Source organism: Aspergillus oryzae, chromosome 2, assembly GCF_000184455.2.
Source record: "Aspergillus oryzae RIB40 DNA, chromosome 2".
NCBI classification, from domain to species: Eukaryota; Fungi; Ascomycota; class Eurotiomycetes; order Eurotiales; family Aspergillaceae; genus Aspergillus; species Aspergillus oryzae.
The window spans coordinates 5,876,881-5,889,334 of NC_036436.1; the positions used below are offsets into that span (position 1 = coordinate 5,876,881).

At 49.9% G+C, this 12,454-nt stretch overlaps 5 protein-coding genes across 5 annotated transcripts; 2 read left to right on the plus strand and 3 right to left on the minus strand.

The window, feature by feature from the left end:
• Positions 1 to 1,130: 1,130 nt before the first annotated feature.
• AO090003001404 (inorganic phosphate transporter) lies at positions 1,131 to 3,128 on the minus strand (the record flags this gene model as incomplete). Its single annotated transcript, XM_001820408.1, has 6 exons — positions 1,131 to 1,333; positions 1,391 to 1,545; positions 1,601 to 1,687; positions 1,740 to 2,400; positions 2,456 to 2,883; positions 2,953 to 3,128. The coding sequence occupies 6 exons, from the start codon at positions 3,126 to 3,128 to the stop codon at positions 1,131 to 1,133; spliced, it is 1,710 nt and encodes a 569-aa protein (XP_001820460.1).
• A 2,586-nt stretch (positions 3,129 to 5,714) lies between these two features.
• AO090003001405 (uncharacterized protein) lies at positions 5,715 to 6,152 on the plus strand (the record flags this gene model as incomplete). Its single annotated transcript, XM_001820409.3, has 1 exon — positions 5,715 to 6,152. The coding sequence occupies one exon, from the start codon at positions 5,715 to 5,717 to the stop codon at positions 6,150 to 6,152; it is 438 nt and encodes a 145-aa protein (XP_001820461.3).
• Positions 6,153 to 6,937: 785 nt separating this feature from the next.
• AO090003001406 (uncharacterized protein) lies at positions 6,938 to 8,869 on the plus strand (the record flags this gene model as incomplete). The annotated part of the gene is made up of 1 exon (XM_001820410.1): positions 6,938 to 8,869. One exon carries the CDS (start codon positions 6,938 to 6,940, stop codon positions 8,867 to 8,869), a length of 1,932 nt encoding a protein of 643 aa, XP_001820462.1.
• Positions 8,870 to 9,242: 373 nt separating this feature from the next.
• Positions 9,243 to 10,463, minus strand: AO090003001407 (zinc-dependent alcohol dehydrogenase; the record flags this gene model as incomplete). Its single annotated transcript, XM_001820411.1, has 3 exons — positions 9,243 to 9,928; positions 9,997 to 10,287; positions 10,343 to 10,463. The coding sequence occupies 3 exons, from the start codon at positions 10,461 to 10,463 to the stop codon at positions 9,243 to 9,245; spliced, it is 1,098 nt and encodes a 365-aa protein (XP_001820463.1).
• Positions 10,464 to 10,914: 451 nt separating this feature from the next.
• AO090003001408 (glycoside hydrolase family 76 protein) lies at positions 10,915 to 12,446 on the minus strand (the record flags this gene model as incomplete). Its single annotated transcript, XM_001820412.1, has 4 exons — positions 10,915 to 11,478; positions 11,529 to 12,163; positions 12,252 to 12,320; positions 12,371 to 12,446. 4 exons carry the CDS (start codon positions 12,444 to 12,446, stop codon positions 10,915 to 10,917), a joined length of 1,344 nt encoding a protein of 447 aa, XP_001820464.1.
• Between the last annotated feature and the right edge of the window lie 8 nt (positions 12,447 to 12,454).

A 12,454-nucleotide genomic window follows, 5' to 3' on the forward strand; every position in this document is an offset into this window, starting at 1 on the left:
CCATAAATCATCATACAAGCCCTCACTCACCTCACACCCCCAGCTCATATCGTAATCACCGCAACGCCCCTCACACATTTCAGCCAAGATCACAATGACAACCACAGCTGACAAAAATTACCCAACACCAAACACGCCAATCCAAACAATCGGCCTCCAAGAGATATGCGAGGTAAACTGCCATCACTTCAAAATAATAAGGTGGCCAAGAAGACTGGATCGAGTACTCACCAGAAAACACCCCACTACCACCCACACAACCCTCACCACTCTACCTCTCTCTTATCCACGAAAACCAAGGTCCAGATGAACCTCTCCACTGGTCCCTATTCGTGGCCCGCGAGAATGAACCCGGCTGGTTATACCAAGTTACCGGTGATGCAGAACATATGATTTATGAGCCCTCGGATGGCAAAGTCGCTATCACGAGTTCAGAGTCGTTTTTGACGTTGTATCAACTGGCTTCTGTGACTGAGGGGCAGGCAATGGTGGTGAAGAGTATTGCGGATCAGGAAACGCCGCCATATGCTGTTAATCGACGAGAGGTTAAGGAGAATTGTCAGGGGTGGGTGGTGCGTGTTATTGGGAGGTTGGTTGAGGAGGGGATTGTTTCTGATTCTAAGCTTGAGATGGCTAGGAAGATGATGCAACCTCTTTAAGGTGGATGGGGCAGGTGTGGAGTTGGATGGGCAAAGTAGGAAGAGGGTACTGGTGTTGGGTCTGTGGGTGCTATATGTTCTACTTCGACTGGTCTCTCGCTGTTGTGGGTTGGACGAATGTTTCGCCCGTCTACAAGTGGTGGCTTGTTCACTCGTTATTCTCCCCTCAGCATTGCCGTAATCTATAACTTTCAGACTACAGCTTAGCGCGCAACAGGAGTTCTACTTTTAAAGTATTCCTGTAACCCTTGTGGACTGGAATTGATACTTGAAAGGCAGTAGTTGTTATGCCTTAAGGTCAGGATTAATTATTCAGTCTATGTACTTTCTCCCCAAGGGGAGTTATTTGTCGAATCATGACACGCCGACCACAGAGAGAAACAGACAAAGAAAGATATCTAATCTAGGAAACACACGGTCGATAGATCAAGCTACACTGCTAAGCAAGATAAGCTCATCAAGTCAACCAGCCTAATTAGGCATACCCCAGCGAGGCGCATTTACGATAATGCCGACCAAACAGCCGGAGATGATGCCAGCGCAAGGGAGGGTGATAATCCAGCCCATGTAGATCCATGCAACCATTCTCCAGTTGATCGTTCTCCAGGTACCGTTGCAAAGACCAACACCAACTGTAGAGCCGGTGATACACTGGGTGGTGGAGACGGGAAGCTCTGTAGACACGAGATGTTAGCGAGCGGCGATTGGGGAGGGTTTCAGAGGTGACATACTAAGCCGGGTAGCGATAATCACAGCGATGGCCGCGCCAAGCTCCATAGTGAACCCACGGGAGGGAGAGTGCAGGGTCAGACGGTTACCCAGGAAGCTCATGATATGATAGCCATAGGTCCAGATACCGATGGCGATAGCAGCACCACCGAATACACTGGGGAATATGGGTTAGCTTGGAAGCTCTCAGTCAATCACTTATTGAGACTTACAGAATCCAGATGGGGACAGGGGTCTCAGCGCCGTCGAGAGCACCACTTTGCCAAATAGCATAAATGGTGGCATATGGGCCAACAGCACTAGGGATGATTAGTATTGGCCTGTTGGCGGTCCAAAGTCGAGAAAGCTCACTTAGAAACATCATTGGCACCATGGGTGAAGGCAGCGGTACAGGCCGTCAGAATCTGCAGAAACGAAAACATGTACTCTGCTTCGTTATCATAGTGAGTGGAGTGTGCGTGGGTCTTTTCAAGGTCACCCGCAAGCTTGCTGTCCTTTTTCTGAGCGCTAACAATGTCCTGCTCCAGACCACGGAAGAGGGCCTTCTTGAACAGCCAGAATATAACTACAGGGTTATACCAGATTCCCTCAGGCCGGGGACCGCAGAGGTTGATAACATCACGATTCGTAGGACCTGCATCATTGCTGGAGCTCGAAGTAACGTGGGACTCTTTCCGTGGATCGGAGGACGAATGTTCACTGCTGTTTTCGACATCGCCAGATCGATCGGCTTGCAGTTCCTCCAGGGTCTTGTGGCCTTCGTAGAAGTTGCGGACGGCTTGCACATGCGCAGGGCGCGGAGGCACTTCACCACGGCGCAGGAGAAGAGGGCCTTGGATGATATGCCAGGGCTTGAGCTGCCAGTCGCTCAGGATGACCCGACGGTAGAGCCAGGGGCAAAGGAAAACAGCAGAGATGAGAGAGACACCAGCACCAACACCAAGCACAGTGCCAGCAATCTCACCACCCTCCAGGTCGATTCTGCTGCTACCACCCTTCCAGACGATAAGCACTATGACTTGTCAGAAGTCTGGAGAAAAGGCTCTAAGGGTAAGGGGCAAACATACTAGTAAGGAGGGCGGAGGTCAAGAGGAAGTAGAATGGAACAGTATACAACGCCTTGAGTGCAGAGTTCCCGCGCAGCAGGATACCATACTTAGTGATCAAGAAGATCAACGAAGCAGCCACACCGGACAACAGAGGTGCGATAATCCAGGCGAGGAACACCTGGACAACTCCAGAATTGATATCACCACCCCACCAAATAACATTGTCGGCTCCTATAAGTGCGATGCCCATTCCCAGGATACCTCCGAGGATGGAGTGAGTGGTAGACACCGGAAGACCAATTCTCGTGCAGATACTGAGGTATATAGCTGAACCAACCACTGCACAGCACATTCCGAGCATCAGGAGGGGAGGATTGTGGGCAAACGAATCGACCTCGACGATTTTTGTCCGGATCGTATCAGAAACACTGTCTCCTACACCGACACTATAGATTCCTGTCGTTATTATGAGATCCAAGACTCAGAAGTCAACAGTAGGCCAGTGGCAAGCTTACGCTCCAGCAAACTCCATGATAGATCCCAGGATCAAGGCCTGCCAGAGTTTGATCGAACGCGACGAAACAGACGTCGCCCAAGAGTTAGCGGCATCATTGGCACCGATATTCCAGGCATCTAGAAAGGCGAATATTGTCCCGATGGCGAAAATGTAATCGTATTGATGAAGAGGCATCTTAACGGTTCAAGACTCCAACCCAAATCTTCGCTTGTCCGGGATGTTCCTTCCAGGGCAGAAAGAAAAAGACAACAATACGATCCGGATCAGGTCTTTATATGAGTCGTAGCATCAATATAGTCCTGCTGCGTCTCCTAAGCCAGTTCTACGTACAATGATGCCAAGATGCCAAGGCAGTCCAGCATAGCTCCGCCCAGCTGCCGAGCCTTCTTCCACCCTCCGCCGACAAATCCAACTCCGCATATCAGCACGTGTCCGACTGAGTCAAATTACCACTAGCAGTAATCCCAGGACTGCTTCCCAGTATCATCCCTCCAGATCCATGTAGGCCTCAATGACTCGCCGGCATGCGAACCACCCCGCAATTACGCTAATTTCCAACTAATGCTTGGAACGGTGCAGAAATGACCCATGTGGCCAATCTCACGGTTCCCATTTGGCACAATTGCAGTCTCCTGGCTACAATCTAAACTTTATTGCAAGTATAAAACCGTTTGCGACAGTCTTGCTGCGTGATACATCACCCAATTTGGTACTTGGCAGAATGGGTGTACTTGATTTCGCTTGCCATAGATGCCCTCCTATAGTCCCTAGCCAGCATCTGATGCTCGAATTCAGCCTTCCCATTGGCTTCATTTGAATCTACCGACAAGGAATCAAATACCACATCCTCTCGGCATTTGATGTTGGCATCAGGCATACTGTTCAACATGCTCAGCCACCGAGTCTACCTCTGATAATGTCGCGTGCCCAGAGTGACAAGACTCTCTCAGCTCCTCGACCTGTCCTTGGAGGTGTTGAATATACTCCACCGCTGTCTCAAGTAGCTTCGCCTGGTCAGGAACCTCCAAGTGAGCACATTTATCCGTTGCATCAGGGAATTGGCTGAGTCTTGCATTCACACCTTCGTGCCATTCGTTCCCTCATCCCCCACACCTCCCATCTTCATTATCTGCGCCATTTGGTGGAGTGCAACTTTCATACGATCGCGTTGGCATTTCTGGGCGTCAGCATGTTGCCTCTTCCGACATTTAGCCGAGTTAGGCACTGCTAGAATGTCTACCGAGCCTGCTTCAATGAACTCATGTTAGCCTGTTGATGTCCACAGATTCTCATATTGACATCCCACACATGTGCTCTAGGAGCCACGTACCTTTTGGTCGAATCTCGACCAGCTTTTGTTGTCTATTTCGGGGGTAAGGCACGCTCGTATGTTTCGAGCCAGCTGGGATGGGGTACCCACTTGCAAGCACGTGCGACATGGTTGGTATAGAGTAAGTATCAGCGCCAAGTTCGAATTTTTGAGAGCTCCTGAGCACGTCTGGCCCATTGGGACAGACAGCCGATATATATAGCTGCGACACAGATCGAGGAATATGTTCAACGAACTGTCTGTTCTTAGTCATCTTAGAGAGTTAGAGAGTCAGAGACGTAGGACAAGACACCTAAGATGCCGTCCCTGCACGGGGACCTATATTAGCTTAGTACTTTATCTAATCCTCACATTCTTTTCTGACAACCACGACGTAAAACACATTTCCTCTATCATGTGTCATGCTCAGCCCGTACACTGGCTAGTTCATTAACACTTTAAACCATATGAGACCTTATGTGGAGACCCGGAGACTTTGATATACACAAGCAGTTACCGTGTTCTTCAGCCTCCTGAAGTAGGACGCCTGTTCTTATTGATACCAGTTCACACAAATGAGTTATCAGTCTGTACTACCTTCAGATATATCATAATGCTTTGGATCTTATTAGAATATGAAAAGGGTTAATTGCGATTCACGGTTGAAGGGAGACATTTAGTTCTCCATATCCCTCTCAGGGTCTTATAATGAGCATTCTGGGATTAATACAATATAGTCACTTTAACACTCCAAGACAACCATGGAGAGCAACAAGTCACTGCAACCGATACCCAGGCATCATCCATGGCAAAAGGCTTAGATTTCCACTCAGCAATAATAACAGTACTGAGTGATAAAGAATCGACGTACAGGTCATCTAACACACCACCAGCTCTCTTAGTATCCTCCACTACAGAATGCTGCAAGAATCAATCATCTTTCAGTTTATTTATTCAGTCGGTCTGTTGCTCGGGTAAGGGGCAAATTTTAAGCGAAGATCTGTCATTTCTCTAGCCACCAGGAGCATTAGGTAAAAGGTAAAATTTCTGATCAGGTGAAAGCGGAGGGGAACAGTGGGATTTCAACATAAAACCTAGAAGACAATGAAACTGCGATTTCCCAGCCTCTCGTACTGCATACCAGGAACGCGTACATAGAGTGCCCGGAATAAGGTAAATCCAGGGTTTTGCAATCAGGTGAGCTTCAATGAGATATTCACTGGGTAACATGTGGTGAATTAAAATATATGTGGTCATCAATAAATCAGCGTTGACGCTCCTCCCGACATACATATCTCAACCTATATCCTACCTTGTCATGACTCACGAATCTCCATAAACAACATAGCCGTCGAGACACAATGGGGTAAGACTCAGTATCCTAGCCTAGCCATAACTATACTAACGTACTGTCTACTAATAGCTATACACACTACTGGACAGTCCAGGACATGCAGAGCGATGAATGGCAATCCGCATGGCCTCCTCTCGTTCAGGACGCAGGCCTGATCATCCACTACGCGAATATCCCGCTCACAGGCCCTACAGAACCGGATCAGGCTATAACTGAAAGAACTCCTCTCATTCTGGACGAGAAAAACGGAATCTTTCTAAATGGAGTCGGGGATGATGGATACGAGGATTTCTATATCAGCAAAATAGGGAACAATTTTTCGTTTGGCAAGACCAACTTTGCGTTTTGCAAGACCGGCAGAAGGCCGTATGATTTAGTCGTTTGCACGATCTTGCTAAGGGCATATGTACTGGCACCGAGTACTTTTGAGCTGAGCTCGGATGGTGATTGGGGTAATGATTGGGTGGAGGCTAGGGATCTTTATCATTGTATTTGGCCGGAGGAAAACATTCCGTGTCCGTGGGAGAAGGAGTGAATCTTAGCGTGGAGCATGTTTGCTGTATGGGATAGCTAGTTATCCATTTGCTGCAATCGAAATGACATCGGCCGGGCCTATCAAGACACCGGGGAATTGATCCATGATCACTCTATTCCAGGCTACATAGGCTTAGACCCCAGCACAAGCTTCGACGCCTATGGGCATTATTCCGGAACAAGCATGTACTGCGGGATGAATATACATCAATCTCCTTATTTTTATTGGATAACGTTCCTTATGCGTGGACCTTAAAGATGCCATTCTCTCGGTAGTAGAAAAGTGAAAATTTAATGAAGTTATAGCTACACGCTTGAAAAAGAACTCGACAGACTCTATTTTGAATGAGTAGAGAAATAAGACATCTTCATCGGAATCATGAAGTTCCATGGAAGAAGCAACAAGTGGGCAGACTCACCATGGGGAAAAGATCCGAAGACCGGAGAACGTGGCTTCGCTTTGAAATCAACTATCGGCTATGTCTACCGAGAGCACAGCGAGAGCATAACAGACGATAACAAGGCTGACAAGGACCCCCGGGGAACACCGGAGTATCCTAATCAATAGGAAACAGCGATATGCCGACACTAAATCATAAATGGAGCCGGCCAAGACGATTAGATCCTACTTGGCGTCGGGCTATCGCGACCACGATAAGAGTGTTATCACACAATTAAGAGTTGCCTATCTCGAGCATCGTGCTGGTGACTAATGCCAAACCCTCACTGTCATATAAAGAGGAAGATCGGCAGCATTCAAAATGAGGGTGACAGACTTAATTCTTCATGTTGCTTGGTACACTCCTCTCGCTGGCGGCCGTCGTTGCCGGCGCTGCCATCCCCAACGGCCAGACGCTTTCTCTCAATGAAATTCCTTACTATGTGAGCGGCATTCCTGTGTCCACTTTGCAAGGGTACAACGCCTCTGCATACGCCGCTTTGACAGAGGGAATAGATTTGGTGCCATTAACCGTCATTCCTGTAACTCCTACCACGAACTTGGAGTCGCTGCTATCGGACTATGTTGAACGCGATGATGTCTTCCAGCCTGCTTTTCTGCGTGCAGTCTATCTCACAGCTTCCAGTGCTGATGACATTGCCTCCCAAGTGAGCAATTCTGCGTCAATTCTCAAGTCTTCGGGCACCGACATGCTGCTGGTTGATTCGGAAGTACACACCGCTTCGTCAAATTCCACAATCGCAGCCCAGTTGACCAAAGAGCTGCCGAGTGGGCCTTATTTTGTCTCCTTGTATACTGGAGAGGTGTTTAAAGCGTACCGGTTGTACCCTGACGACAACCTAGCTTTCATTCAAGCAGGAATCAGTGACGAGAAGGGAGGCGTCCTGCCCCTACCAGCCGTGACAGAAAACGCGATGACCAAAGACGTTGCCGTGCCTTCACGTCTCTATTATACACCGACCGCAGAAAAACCATTGGCCGGTCTGAGATTGGGTGTCAAGGATATCTACCATGTTAAAGGTCTCAAGACGAGTGGCGGCAGTCGCTCCTATTATTATTTATACGGAACTCAAAATGTCACTGCCCCATCTGTTCAGAGGCTCTTGGACTTAGGCGCGGTCTTCGTCGGCAAAACTGGGACCGTTCAGTTTGCTAACGGTGATCGGCCTACTGCCGACTGGGTGGATTTCCACTGTCCGTTCAACCCACGCGGAGAAGGATATCAGGCACCTAGCGGTTCCTCCTCCGGCTCAGGTGCGGCTATTGCAGCCTACGACTGGTTGGACCTTGCTGTTGGTAGTGACACTGGCGGTTCGATGCGGTCCCCAGCTGCAGTTCAAGGAATCTATGGCAACAGGCCATCCACTGGCGCTATCTCTCTAGATCATGTCTTGCCTCTCTCACCGGCTCTGGATACAGCAGGTGTTTTTGCCCGAAGTGCCTCGCTATGGTCCCGTACTGTGCAAGCTTGGTATCCTCATTTTCGGCACAATTTTACGTCCTTCCCTCGGCAGCTGCTCCTAGCTGGCGGTGGATGGGATGGTAAAGGCATCAGTCCCGAGGCCCATCAGAGTCTTACAACATTCACACGTGGGCTCGAGGCATTCCTCGGAACGAACCATACCAATGTCGACGTGTCGCAGCGATGGCTTGACACACAATCTCCCACCACACCAAGCCTGGAGGAGATGCTTAACCTAACCTATGCCACACTTACTTCTGTGGATCAGTTCAACCACCTAGCCGTCCCTCTCTTTGCTAACTATAAAGCAGTCCACCGCGGTCGTCAGCCTTTCATTAACCCTGGCCCATTAGCGCGTTGGCAGTGGGGCCAGGCCAATGGCGGAAACACCTCGTACGAGGTGGCTCTGCGCAACATGACTACTTTCCGGAGCTGGTGGGAGAAGTCCGGATATGGTCAGTCCGATGATGCCTCCTGCTCCAAGTCGCTCTTTGTTAGTGTGTACTCGGTCGGCACAACTGACTACCGTAACCAATACTACGATGCGCCCACCACACCACCACTGGGATTCTCGATCGGACGCATCGCGGTATTAGGTGGCGCACCTGAGGTTGTTGTTCCTGTTGGAGAGTCTCCATACAACAGTACTATCTCGTTGCAGACCGAGTATTTGCCGGTCAGTGTTGCGCTGCAAATGGCGCGAGGATGTGACCATGTTCTGGCTTCCTTGGTCGCTGGCCTCGAGAAGAAGGGGGTCCTCCGACCTGTTAGTACCGGCTCTCGGCTGTATTCCTAACGAGAAATTTTGCTGAAGAGACGATTTTGAAGCTAGGGTGATGTATATAGTAGAATATGTCTGTTCAGAAAAGTTGAGCAGACGAGATATATATAATAGAATGATAATGACAATTTCGCGTTATATACTCACTATGAACGAGAAAAAAAAGGAAGTTTCTGCTAGACTGACTACTGAAGGCACCAAGCATGAATATAATCTCCTTAGTTAGAAACATATGTCCCACGATGAATAATATTCACCCAGCAATGAGTTGTATGACATTGCAAAAGTCTCTGCCTGAGGCCATGGGTACAAGGATGACGGCATTACTCGTCTGACCGCCTTGGCATTTTGTTCCCGTGGGGTCACGAGTTGTTTCCATCAATGCGATTTACTTGTTGAAGTCAACCGCCATTCGTCCCGTGGCCTGTCCTTTTCGCAGTTTCTCTACTGCTTCAGGCAATCGGTCAATTGGATAAACTTCGCAAATTTGTTGGAGCTTCCCCCGCCGAGCAAAGTCCAATGCCGCCGCTGTATCCTTCCGACTACCCACCAAGGTCCCCTTGACCGTCAGGTTCTTGAAGATAAAAGCATTGGGATCTCCCCCGATAGTCATTGCGCCAGTGGGACCTAATCCGATACACATGACAACCGCTCCAATGCGATTACCGACGTATGATAACGCCGTTCGATAGGCCGCAGGAGCTGTGACGAATACTCCATGCGCCCCTACACCATCTGTTGCCTTAATCACAGCTGCGGCAGGATCGGACGTTTCGATGAAATCCACGAAGACTTCTGCGCCCATCTCCAAAGCCAATGCTCTCTTTGACTCGCCTGCGTCCACCACAACTGGACGCATACCCATTGCCTTAGCGAGCTGCACGCCCTGAATACCCACCCCACCACCACCGCCAGGAAAGACTGCCCAGTTTCCCGGGTTCAGCCCGGATTCTGTTAGAGAGCGATAGATAGTGGATGCGCTGCACATAATAGGGGCTGCAATCTCATCAGGAATGCCGTCAGGGATGGGTGATGCATATCGGGCGGGAGAGACAATATATTGTTGATAGGTCCCTACTCTGTTAGTGTCCGATTTCGCGAAACAATGGAATAAGGCTATCAGGGAAGGGGCTGTGGTCTACCAGGTGCCATCAAGCCAGCGTGGATAGCGGTGGGGCAATACGTCTCCTTATCTCCCCAGCACAAATCGCACGTGCCGCACGTATCGAGGAGTGGTTTGATGCCCGCCCGATCGCCTAGTTTGAAGTTCTTCACATTTGCGCCGACTTTCACCACAACCCCGGCACCTTCGTGACCCGGAGAGCGAACGCCAAATGTTGACATCGGTGGGGTTCCCAAGTCGCCTTGCATCATATGGAGGTCTGAGGAGCAGATACCGGTGATGTTCAACCGGATTAGAATGTCATCGGGACCTGGAATAAAGGAATTATTATCGGCGCTCTCCCATTCGCGTTGCATACGGCTTACCTGGCTCCGGGACCGGCACCATCTCGACCTTGACCTCGAAGTTCGGACCTTCATTGACGACCACGCCTGCCTTACAGTGGGAGGGAATTTGGTAATCGTGAGACGATACTTCGGCAGACATTTTTGCTGAAATTTGCGATGATCACTACAGCGTTGTTCGAACAAGATGTGATCGGATTACGGTAGCCGAACACCGAGCGATCAAAAGCACAGAAAGGCATATCGAGTACTGGGGCATATATCCTGTTCTACACAGCGGAATGTCGCCGCAATGTCCGGCTATGCCCCAGCTTCCCCGCACAGCTCGGTGGAGTTCTGCATATTATGCAGTACAGGTTGTGTTTAGCATATATCCGCATTTCCGAGTGCTACGAGTCAGGTTCTAATTCGCATGCCAAGACGTGTTTAGTTCAAACCATTTCCTCCAATGGGGTCGTTACGAGGACTTGTGTCGGTGACTACCAAACTTGTTGGGACGTAAAGATTTAACTCATATTTAAAGTGGTTTAAGGGAAACATTAACATCAGAAATGCTCGTCAACATATTCACTATCAGTGCAGTCACTGAGATGCTACTCATTTATTCCCCACCAAACCGTATAGAAGATCAGCATCGCCATCAGTATCGTCAGAATACCCGCCCCAGCCCGATTGGCCGTGCTGGTATCCGTTCGCCGGCTATGGGGTCGCGGGCCTCCTGATTCGGTTCCGGCACTAGGATCCCCCTTACTGGTACCCCCGTTGTCCTCTGTTACAGGGGGAGCCACGCCCCCTACGAGGGTTGCTTGCATCACCTCCAATACGGACATCTGGACGCCCACGTCGTCACTCTGATCCCACTGCCCTGAAGTCCATTTCATACCGCACGTGGAGTGATCGGACCCCCCGGTGCACGTTCGAGCGGCCGCACTAGCTGAAGTGCGTAGCTTGGGCATCACTTGGTCCAAGATAAACGGAGCGACTTGAGCGGATGCTGCCATCCACCTCGCCAGGTACCCCTTGAACGACCGTTGATCAACCCCACATGTATTTATCGGCTCACAAGCTCGCTCGTACAACACGTCGTTCTGGAAGTAAACCTTCGTGGCGTCAAGGATGCGTTGTGTTCGTTCTTTCCAGACAGGATCGCCATCAGTCTGACAAGTTAGCCGTGAGTTCTCATTATATAGTCAAAAGACATGCGTACCAGGTTATACATGCTCGCAGCACCGAATAGATACACCCCGGAGTTGTACGTCCACTGAAGGTAGTTGAACTCGGAACAGTTTTTCAGTTCGTCCGCTCCATCCAAGAACAGATAATCTTCGGTTATGAAGCCCACCGACTCCGTCCAGTCCCATACTCGAACGGCCCAGTCGGCGTATGTTTGATTCCCCGTGTACCTTGCCAAGCGCGCGGCCAAATTGAAAAAGCAGCCGTTGGCAATGGTGTTCTTGTAATGATATCCGTTATTGAAGCTGAATATTTGCCACCTTAAACCCCCGCCGCAGGTCTCAGTGTTCCATCGCGGAGCCTGGGTGTTGAACACTGCCTGGGCCATGGCCAACCACCCTGGCTGCCCATCCGGTGGATTGGGAAAGTTTCGCTCCGCGGCCGACATGGCAGCAAAGGCCCAGAAGGCTTGGTCGTCATTGCCCTCGGCGTGTGTCTGATTGGGAGGCATAAACGTACCATCGTCGCCGGCTTGCCAGGTCATGGCCTGCATGATTATGTCGTTCCACCTGTCGTCGCCCGTGTAAAACCAGTAATCAATCAGAGCATTGAACATGGCACCAGCCTCCCACCAATAATAAGGAGGAGGTAAGACGCCGGGTGTATCGCCTGCACACGTAGTGAACACGGGTCCAACCCGCCGCTTCTTGTCAATCTTGAAAAGTCCGTACGGTATAGGAACGTAGATTCACTGTACCTGGATTCATGCCAGTATAGTGAGAAAGCATGTTATTAGCGACCGCATAGCTGGCTCTTTTCACCGATTCTGCCCTGTGTTAGCGACATCCTGGCCTCATCAGTTTTGCAGCATCTCACCGGGATTGTCAACGTCTATATCAATGGCCTGGACGCCGGCAAGCAGTGCCAGGACGGCGCACCATGGTGTTCGCATTATCAATG